This window comes from Megalops cyprinoides, chromosome 2 (assembly GCF_013368585.1).
Source record: "Megalops cyprinoides isolate fMegCyp1 chromosome 2, fMegCyp1.pri, whole genome shotgun sequence".
Taxonomy (NCBI): domain Eukaryota; kingdom Metazoa; phylum Chordata; class Actinopteri; order Elopiformes; family Megalopidae; genus Megalops; species Megalops cyprinoides.
The window spans coordinates 8,251,865-8,263,180 of record NC_050584.1 but is presented as its reverse complement, the minus strand read 5'-3'; the positions used below and the strand labels follow the sequence as shown (position 1 = coordinate 8,263,180).

General features: G+C 37.5%; 1 protein-coding gene across 1 annotated transcript in view; it reads left to right on the top strand.

Moving 5' to 3' along the window:
* The first annotated feature begins 4,593 nt into the window (after window positions 1-4,593).
* The window catches only part of sugct (succinyl-CoA:glutarate-CoA transferase), a 104,059-nt gene continuing 97,336 nt past the window's right edge, over window positions 4,594-11,316 (top strand). Inside the window, exons 1-6 of the mRNA XM_036522077.1 lie at window positions 4,594-4,828; window positions 5,635-5,686; window positions 5,885-5,958; window positions 6,833-6,918; window positions 7,061-7,111; window positions 8,015-8,135. Of these exons, the coding sequence (XP_036377970.1) occupies window positions 4,696-4,828; window positions 5,635-5,686; window positions 5,885-5,958; window positions 6,833-6,918; window positions 7,061-7,111; window positions 8,015-8,135 (517 nt within the window). The 5' untranslated portion in view covers window positions 4,594-4,695. The remainder of the gene's footprint in view (window positions 4,829-5,634; window positions 5,687-5,884; window positions 5,959-6,832; window positions 6,919-7,060; window positions 7,112-8,014; window positions 8,136-11,316) is intronic.

The window sequence follows — 11,316 nt, the reverse complement described above, 5'->3', positions numbered from 1 at the left end:
TGGGGAAATCTTTTCTTTTCAGTACTGTTTTGAAATAACTGTCAACAGTTTATTGCCTGCAGACTTACTGAGATCAGTCTTTACTGAAAGGCATTGAATTATGAAAGGCTGTTATGCCTATTACCATTGTATAAATCAAAGCAAGTAAAAAAAGACATTTACCCCAAGTTCAAGAAGGAGATCGACAACAATGTCTTTTTGTACTATGAATTTTCTTGCTGGCATATGTTTATTAAAGAAATACAAATTGAAATTGTTGTCCTGTTACAATTTCCTGCTGTGACTGTACTGCAAGTACGTTGGTAAAGCACAGTGGCATTTTGATTGACACGGTGAACATGCCTCCTTTCATTGTGTTAGTACGAGAAAGCTCAAGATTTTGTAATGACTGCAGAAATGTGACTGCCAGCATATTCAAGATGATTGACTTTCCTCTGACTCAAAGGTTTTATTCCTAAAAGTATTTTTGCCAACATGTGACACACAGTAAGTAAAGCAGAGGCAAATTCTGCTCCTGAGGGGAAATACAGTAAGGTGAGGCTTCTAATCAATAAATCCTCATGTTTTTTTCAGCAAAATCTTGATTTTGACTATGATGATTATGTTGTTGATATTGAAGATTTGTACTTTAAATATTCTAAATAATACAAAATACTTATACTTATGAAGCTGTCCATCTCAGTACAAATCTGTTTGTTACTGCTAAGTGTTTGCCTTGGAAAGAGCTGAGTATATGTTAATGACTCCTAAAGAATCCTTTGGATTTAAACGTAATGTCAAATATGAGCTATCTAGAAAATAGAAACACTTTACTTATTCTGATGATTTCCCTTGGGCTATTGTGATTCAAGCCTACATGAAAGGTCTGTTAATTGCTAAAATGAGTCACTATGCTAATTTGAGTTTTCTTCTTGGATTTTAATTGCAAAACAGTGTCTAAGTTTAGCAACTTCATGTGTCACCAAAGCCAACTCCATTAAGTAGAGAAGCTCATAATGTTTTCTAATAACTTAGTGCCTGGTCTGGACTAATACATTTGTATGGATCATAAGAAATAACTCCACAATTGTTTAATTTACTGTCTTGGCATTTTTACCATTTTATGACTTGATAAAAATGCAAATGAAGCAGCATTGCAATAAATAAGACCACAAATAATAAGGCAATATGCACATTACTTTTTGCATTATAATATAGTGCCTTTCAAAACACTTCACAGTGATGGAGGGTCTCATTTCAGCAGCCAGTTATGTCTGGCATCCATAAGCACACCCACCATGTTGCACCAGAAAGCTCACCACACATCATCTGAAGGGTGGGGGATTATTTAGCCAATTAAATTGGGAGAGGATTAGAGAGTCATTTTGGGAATGTAGCCAAGACACAGAGGAACCCCTTGCTCTTTGTAAGAAGTGCCATGGAATCTTTAATGGCTGCAGAGAGTCAGGACATCTGTTTAAAGTCATACCTTAAAGATCATATCTCCTACAACACAGTGTTCCCTTCATTGCAGTGGGGAATTGGTCTCCTATTAGACCCAGAGGAAGAACTGCCCCCTACTGGCCCACCAACACCACTTAGAGCTGCAACCTGGTTTTCTCAGGAGGTCTTCCTTCCATATACTTATCAAGCCCAATGCTGTTTAACTTCAGTCATCAGGCAGGAGAGAGCTACAGGGTGGTATGGTTGCTGGGACTTTTATAGATTATTCCTTTACCATCTTGAACTGAATAAATTTTTAACAAAATAATGATGATGGCTTGATTGAAATGCATTATAATTAATTTACCACCATTAGTGGGGAATTTAGGGACAAATTTCTTTCAATAATTTCAATATTTTGTCAATTACCTATTGATTTCAAATGGAATATACCTCACGTAAAACAAGATTATGAATTTGACTAGAAATTTTGTGACCAAATTAAATTTGACTACTCCTGTAATGACTGATAGATAGCAACAGCTTCACAGCTCACCATGATCCTCTTTCACCTCAGCATTTGCCTTACGAATGAATTCGTTCTTATCATTAGGGCAAATCTAAAACAGTTACCAGTAAAATGCAGTGGGATCGCGTTACAAGTGCACAGGCAAAAACGCCAGGTGAAAGTGTGTCAATGGTCGCCAGCAGATGTCGCTGCAGGCCCTGAGTACTGTTATGCAGTCCGTATGCCCCTTTTTACAATCATTTTTAAAATCAAACTCAATTTAGCAACTGTCGTCTTCATTTGTTCATATACTTGCTGGTCTTTGATTCTGTGATTGTATATTTATGTGAATATGTGCACACATCCCCAGTGTTGTTGGAAACCCCTGATTTTGTCAAGTTTTTTTTTTCTTTTGTTGGGTCCTAACTGAACACAGTCGTGCCTTGGGAAGACCAAATCCAGGCAGAACCTTGCAGACTGTGCTTGGGATGACAGCAGGAATGGCAGCATTCCATATGCATTGTGGGAGTTAACCGATTGCTTCAAGTGAAATCCAGATATGTTAGCAGGTGACAAGATGAAACAGGCAACCCAATGAGCTATATCTCCCCAATATAATGATCCTTGTAAATTCAGTGGAATAACGACACAGTTTATTTGCTTCAAGAACAATGAGCTGAAGAGACAAGGAAAAAGCTGACGTTTGTCTACAAGTCTAAAAGTTTGACTACATGGGGTTTCGAAGACTATACATAGGGGATCCAGTCAGGTGCTTAAACGTGTCAATAACTGCAATACACCTCTTTTCAAATTTTGTCATTACACTGTAATGACCCAAGTATGTATAACCCATCCTTGGGTTATAAGGACCTAAGTTTTTGTTAAGTAAGGTGTTGACTTGCAGACACATGCGTATTTATCACTTGTGGGATTTTACTGTGCGAAGTTCAAATACTTCATAAACTGACTTATGACTTGTTTACCAAGCGTACGGCGTGTCTGCTTTGCGCACACACCCTTGTCAGAGGCACACAGCTGCTGAGAGCGGCTAACATATGTATTCCATGAAGTTTTCAAAATCTCCCTGTTCGCACTGTGTGAAGCGTTTTTGATTCGTAGCCTACATGGACATGTTTATAAGCACCGGACAGGCATTTCAAGCATCACTCTAACCAAAATGTGATTTTGAACAAAGTATCCTTGGATTTAGCAGCTACCGACTACAAATAACAATAAAGTCCAGGCTGAGGATACAATTCCCAGTAACACGGTTGAATATAAATGCAATCAATTGTCCTTTTCATTCCAGCTACCAATTTAAATACTTGTTTTTGAAAACATTCAGACAACAGACATTATACGACTGATGGAACTGGATTCATGTTGTATCATATTAATAAGATAACTGTTACGATTATGATACGCACAGTAAGACTACCTCTAACCATCAAAGTTAGTATAACTTGTCAGCTCACAAAATATTCACAAAACGGGACCTGAACACTTCATCTATCCGTAACGTAACCCCATATATCCGCATTTTAACAAAGTTTACTAAATTTATCTGTTATCGGTCACTTCTGAGCAAACTAAATCTATCTTCTTTGTGTCAAAGAAAAAACGTGACCACTGACACCTGAAACCGTAACAGGAAGTGCATTGCTTGTCAGTTAAACGAACTTAAAGGTTCGAAGAGGAAACAGGTTCTGAGTAAAAAGGTTCCCACGTGTGAAGTTCATTGCCGGTTTCCACTGTGAATTTATTTGTAGTCAACGATACGTTTCTTAATACTGTGGACATATACCTTAAATGCAGATATTCGGAAAAAGCTGGTATCTTTCAATGAAATCTTAATTTATTGCAAAGACCCGTGTTGGTCCAGACTCCAGAGGTTGAAACCATCGCAGACCATACCATTGTCAGTTTTTGCCGGAGCAACCTTGCCTGCTTGAAACTTCAAAATGGGTACAGTTTTCAGTTATCAGACGAGCCCTACTGATTAAAGTATTAAAGCTCAAGATGACAAAGAATCGGGCTTTTTTCCCCTCGTTATTTACACAATTAACAATGAATCGTATTCCTTTTGCAAACACTGAAAGCATGGGCTAATGACTAGGTGTCAATTCTGTTGACATTTCTTCCGTTTCAAGGAAAAACCTCCTGAGAGCTAACACACTTTCTTCAGAAAATACAAAAATGTAATATTCGCCTCAAAACTAAAAACAAACCAAAACACATATGGTTGCACATGATGTTTTTGTTGGAATAAAGTCGCTGATGTTTTGCATGTGTGATGGCAGTCCTCCTTTGAATGTTCCCCGATTCACTTTGCCTTTTTCCATTTGCGATTTACTGACTATGTAGAGCCTATAGAATGAGTGGAAATTCCAGTCTCCTCTCTTCCATCTATTAGCCAGACGCTGGCTTGTATCTTATTTCGTCATCAGGATATTCCCACCACCAGACATAACCACCACGTAAACACCAGTTGTATTATGGCAACATACCACGTATATATGGTTATACACTGCCATAGGTAACATATTTCTATCTCGAAATATACGTAAAAATACACTAATGTGTACTCCTCTCTGCGCAAACTACGCGCGAACCACGAACGCACTCGCTTGTCGTGTCCATCTCGTGGGAGATTCGTGCTCTTCCGGTCTGTTTTGTATGTCATCTCTCACTCTTTTTCCCTCTCTCTCTCATTTATGACGCTGGTGTAGCTAAAGTAATCAGTAACCAGCGAAACACCGAGCAAGATGTCGGGAGCATCAGCTCTCACAAAGGGCTTCATGTGCAGTTTGAGGTTCAACGCGGCGCGTTCTTCACAGCTTCTGCAAACACAGAAGTCATGTGCGAGTCACAGAAGGCTGCTCGCCTGCACGCAGCCAGGTACCCGAGTTGAAAGAGAAGTTGTGTTTATCGCACTGTCAGCAAGATACGTAGGTAGCCACGTAGATAAATTAAAGGCGTTTGAATTAGCAAGTTAGCAAGCTACATGAAGTGTATCAAGTTACATTATCAAGCTAATTATGGCTAACACGCGAATCCATATATAGTTAAATCAGCATTTATCTAGTTGGTTAGGTAGTTAGATTAATATTCGGATTGATATTGCAAATTTGCCCTAGAATAATTCCCGTCTTCATGTGAATTCTGTGCAACTGTGACAATGCCAAAAGTTAAAGTGTAACGATCACTGCGACAAATGTGTTATTGGTGTATGTCACACTAAGCAGCAAGATAAACGCATAATTTTTCACAGACAGCTGGTTATCTTTCGAACATAAAATATTATAAACTGATTAACTGTTGATAGAATGTCATTAATAATATTAATTAGAGGACTTTTCTGTATTTCCAGAAATTACGGAGATGTTTCATGTCTCACTGGAAAATTTGAAAATAATCCAAATTGCATGGACTTTAGCCTCTAATGTTGCCAGATACAACTCAAGTCAAAGGTTGGAGAGTCAGGTGAACATAGTAAATGATTCTGTGCTTTAATTATATATGTGAATCTTAAAAAAAACCTATGTTTCAAAAGGACAGTAAGTAGGTTATACGGTGCCAAAATGGTATGAAAATCATGATATTTGTAACACTGTCTATGCTAACTCCCGACATCTAACTTTAATAACGTGACATTCGTTGTTGAGTATTCATGCTACAATGTCCATTCCTCTGTTTCACTACAGATACAGGAGAAGTAAAGCCACTCGATGGCATCAAAATATTGGATGTCACAAGGTAGATTGGTCGTTTCTTACTCTTTTCTCATAAGATATGAGTTTTTTTTCATCTGCCACTTACATCACTATGCATTGTATATGCCATTTGTGTGCAGCTCATCCAGTTATGGTGTCAGCCATTAATGAAACTCAATATCATAATGCCTCCTTATCCGTCTCAGCATATGGTGATAATAATATAAGGAATATTCCGCAGAGTTCTTGCGGGGCCCTTTGCAAGTATGATACTCGGAGACCTTGGCGCTGAAGTGATTAAAGTGGAGAGACCAGGTGAGTTAAAGAATGCTCAGCTCCAAAGATGATTACAAGATGTCAGCCTTGTCTTGAATCTCATTTTGATGTGTTCCTTCACATAAGAGGAAGAAGTTACACTTTTACTGAAGTCTTTTACTATAAGAGTCATGACATAATAAACACCTGAATGTTCAAACTTGAAGAAACCCTAAAAAAATAACATTTTGAATGGAATATAGTTAGAATGTTGAGTGCATAAGCTGCAAAGCAGTCACAGACAGCAATGGCAGATTATTATGTGATTAAACAGACCAAATGAGGCTCAATCGCAAACAAGCCTGATTAGTGATAGCTTCATAAACAAACTATAATTTTTTGTCCTTTATGTGAAATGCCCAAGGGTTTTCCCCTTTTCTTTCTGGTTTGGAATGTTCAGTTGTATCATGCTGCTTATTGCTACAATCCTCAGTGCAACCCTGCTAACAATCTGGGAGAGCAGAGTCAAGCGAATGCTCATCTTCATACCATCTTGGCAGCCAGCTTGGCAGTCCTCATGCCAGGCTTGTGTACATATGAGTCAGAGGAAGACACCTGACATGCAGGTTCATACAGGCACACTATGGGTTCCTGAACAACCGTGATGAGACTGACAAACACTGGCTGACCTACCCATTCCTATCCCTGGTGGACCAAAGCCAATTTTGTTCTGCCACTGTGGGCTCCTAGTGACACAGCCAGGATCAAGCCCAGGTTGTGAAGCTCAGTTTGCGTTCAAAGTGAACACTGTGACCACTGAGCTACTTGGGATGCCACAAAATAGTATTCTTTACTGAGAAGTAGGAACTGTTTTAATCAACCGCAAGTACTGAACTCATATTGCTATTCCCATGTGGCTGTCTTTTTATGACAGGTGCTGGGGATGACACCAGGGCATGGGGTCCTCCATTTGTTGGGAATGAGAGTGCTTATTTTCTCAGTGTCAATCGGAACAAGAAGGTACATTTTATTTGTATGTACATGTAAATAACTTTAAAATGTTTATTTATGTTCTGTTGTAAATCCAAAAAAATTCTTAGTCATTCACATTAATTGAATGTGAAACTGAGCTCTCCATGTCGTTTTTTGTCATTTTTTGTAGAGTATTGCAGTAAATCTGAAAGATCCAAGAGGAGTCAAATTAATATTGGAGGTAAGGAGCTGATTGTTATTTTCACATTTTTGAATTATATGATGGCCAACTCTTCTACCTGGCAGATGTTATGTTGCTTTCTATTCATTAAAGCAGTCCTTATTGATCTTGGTCCTGGAGAACCACAGTACATGCTAATTTTCATTCAGCTATTCATTTATTACAGTTTTTGCACCACCAGTTTTATACTGATCAACAGACCTTTGTGAAAAGATTGAGTTATTTGGGGGGTGTAAATGATAAAATGTTAACAATAAACACATTTCTTGAATTTATTTCCATTGATAGCGACCTACAAATCACCTTAGGGCAGCTCAATTAGGTGAGCAGAAGACAATAATTCAATAATTCAGTGTCTACAGAGACACTAAAACAAATAGACCAGTTAGTTAAACAAATAATTAATGTTAACTGAATTCAATTCAGATCTATTTTAAACACAGAGGCAGGAGTACAAATAAGCGGAAATACATGCAAGAAATAACTTTGCTGTAATATTTCTTTTGAACATAACACATTTTCAAGAACACTTTTCAACTAATCTATTAGATTTGTTGTCTGATAACAAATAAAACATAATAAACAAACAAACAAATAGCAGAGAATACCAGTACACAATGGACTAGCATTGGGAAGCACTGTATTAGAAAACATTTGGGCCAAAACACTGGAAAAACCCTCATGACCCTAAAATCCACAGCTCTCTTTGTGGAAAATGACCCAATTTGTGCTCTCTTGTTAGGATCACTCCAAAAACCAGTCACAATGAAGCAGATAGCCAGTGTTTGCTTGGGTCTGTTAATTAATTACAGATAATGTTCAAGCAGATGTTCAGAGATGTGAACCAGTTACACATTTTCAGTGAAGAAACAGTCCAGTGACAGTGTGTTCTACCCTTTCCAGCTAGCAGAAGTCTGCGATGTCTTCATTGAAAACTACCTCCCAGGCAAGCTAGCCCAGATGGGGCTGGGTTATGAAGATGTTCGGAAGGTGGCACCTCGACTAGTATACTGCTCCATCTCAGGTATGATGTGGACCAGACCTACGCTTTCCTTGGAACTGGTGCAGAAGTACTTGTTCTGAATGCTGGATTTCACTATGTGGGATGAAATTCTCAAATCACATTCCCCCTCAGCAAGGTATCTGTAGTTGCACAGGAAAGGGAAAACTACTCCTACACTGTATAGGGGACAATATCATCATCTCAAAGCCTGCCACTTTCCCATTTATAGTATGAGCCCATATGACTGGGGTTATTCCTAGAGTCATAGAACTTTGGAAGAATAGATAGAAACAACAAAATTTCATAAAAATTCCTTCTACTTTGTATTATTAGGAAAAAAAGATGGGAAAACTGAAATTATATGGAAGGTCAGCTGACCTACAGCAGTTTTCCCCTTCAAAGGATTATATTTATGTGTATATATTTCTGTCCTGAAAAGCGGTTGAGCTTATTTCTTGCAGCTGCTTAATTAAAGAAAGGTTATGACTGTGGGTGGGCAGTTACTTTTTCACAGTTTCTCTTTTATAATGCTCAGGATGCTTATGTTTAACAGCAGTGATCAAACTGTGGTGGATGTTGTTACACTTCACCAGTGCTGTTTTCGGTTAAGCTGGGTGTTGTTAAACGTTCTCTTACTATTACTATACACACAACTGCAATTATGCAGCAGGGAAAAATGCATTCAGCTAGCTAGGTAGTAATACTATGAGAAGGAGGCTGTGCATACTAGCTAACCTTACCAAAATTAACCAATAAAAAACACCTTGCTAATCCTTAATACATAATATAAATTCAGATGGTTTAGTAACAGTGCAGTGCATCTATTCTTAATTCATTAGGTAAACATTTTGCCTTCATAGACATCTGCCATGACACAAATGTCACTAGTCAGTGAAAATACTGCATAAAATGATGCTTGCATTTTATAATCTTGTGTTATTTTACATGGAGGGATCGGTAGGAGATGGTGGGTCCAGCAATGATCATGGCTTCTTTTCTTTGAATTGCTTTCTTACTAGCAGCAAGTAAACTAGCTAGCTGTACTGACCGCTGCTTCTAGTTACTCTATGTAATTTTTTTCTGTGTAATTATGAATAAATATGGTGGGAACAGTAAGTTTACTCTCTTACTGAGACAATTTGATCACTTAATGAGGACTCTTTATTCTACTGAGAAATTTGACCACTGAATCCTACAAAATAAAGGAAATAGGTAAAATCATGCCTTGCACATGCACTTATCCATGTGTCTGAGAAAGTGCAATATTCCAATTTATATTACAGCTCCATAGAAAGAATCCAAAAATTCTAGTTAAATGTCTTTATATCTTTTTATATTACTGTTTGAGTACCATTATATAGTTCTTACATACTATGTATTTCCTTCCTGAAAGAAATCTTAATTTTTTAAGGGATTGTAATATAAATGCGTTAGTAGTGGGGAAATGAACCGAGAAAGCTCTGGGCACGGGAACTGTAAAAGTGTGATCATCAAGCAGCTATGTCGTGTTCTTTGATATATGTATTAGAGAGTTGCAAATCCAATGATGCTGCTCAATGCAAAGAGTGCAGACAACTTTCTCGCCAGATGGAACTTGGTACAGTATTAATTTGCAAGCCCACCTCTTCAGGAAAGGACTGTCAGTTAAATGCTTTGATTGGCTCAAGTTTCACTTTAGCCTCAGTATTCATTTTCTGAGTGCAAATAAAGGCACGATTGGTTACTGTGAGCAAATGTGGAAATTCTTTAATTCAATCAGTTCTGGAAGTAAAGGTCAGAATATGAAAATAATGATAAAGTTAATTTATAATTACAATATCCAGATGTCTTCATGTTTTCCACATTTTTCTGTGAGCTTGAAATGTCATGCAAAAAGCCTGGAATAATTCATTCACATTTCTTTAATTCTAAACTGAGCTTTCTGTGCTATATTTTTGATCATTGTAGTCTGGAATCTGTTGCTTACACAGGAATGCAATATGCCAATATGTTGTATAACATACAGAAGATACAGCGGGAAAACTGTGGAGAGTTTTTCCTTTTGGCTGTTTTGAGTGCTCCAACAATGAAGAAATATAAAGATATGCCAGCAGCTACAATTGATACACAGGAAATATCAGAGAAAACATTGACACAAGGGACAATGAAATATTTGACAAGCTACCAAATACATCAGCCGGCCCTACTGAAATAAGAACTGAAAGACCATGAGATGATTTCAAAACCAGTTAGAGAAATGTTTGTTCAATCTGTAAAAACTAAAGTAACTTGAGATGATGTGAAAGAACTTAGTTTAGTACAAATTAATATATACATAGTATAAGAATGGGATTGCTCTGATTTACCTTACAGATAGTTTGACTTGAATTTCTGCAAAATATGAGCCTTGAATATTTTGAAATAAGGTACAAAATGTTTGTGTCAGTGTGCACTGAGTTAATTTATCTAATGTGTATATATGGATTTTCCAAAAGCCTTTTTCAAAGTATCACAAGTGACTCTTTGGCTTCTGGTAACCGACCAGTTTTGACTGTAGTGTCTATTGTCAAGACGTTCAGGGCTACTTGAAAGGTAGTCACTTTGAATCCAAGATGAATTTTTCTTCAGCATACTGTGAGGAAAGTGGTTTGGGAGGCAAATTCAAAATCAAGTGCTGCTGTTGGAGGTATCTTTTCTCAAGAAAGTCTGGCATTTATACGATGTCTTGAAGCCTATTGTTCAGTTTTGGTTGTATTTGGTTGTATCTTGTGTTCATGGCATATTTGCATGGAAGAAATCAAGCCAATGATATAACTAATGATAAAAGTAAAATAATCATTGGAATAGTATTTGTTATATCATATTTCATTACTCAGATGAGTCAGTATTCTCTGCAATATAATTGTTTAGTTTAGGTGAACCAATTAGGTTATGAGGAATGCATCCCCAGAGTCCCAAAATTCCCAGAGTTCAGCAGTTCAAGGTTTTGGCACCACTGTTTTGAAAGGCTTCAAACCAGGAATTCCCACTGTATACAGCAGTTATAGTGTTGGAAATGATAGCAGAAGCTGTTGTTATACATCAGCCATAGCTACAGAGTTCCCACAGTCATGAGATGTTGCAAGCCCATTTTACTGTGTACAGATAGTTAAGTGAAATATCAACTTGTCCTGTAGACCCTATACACAAACACTATTATCAGTTTAAAGAGATAAGAATTAGT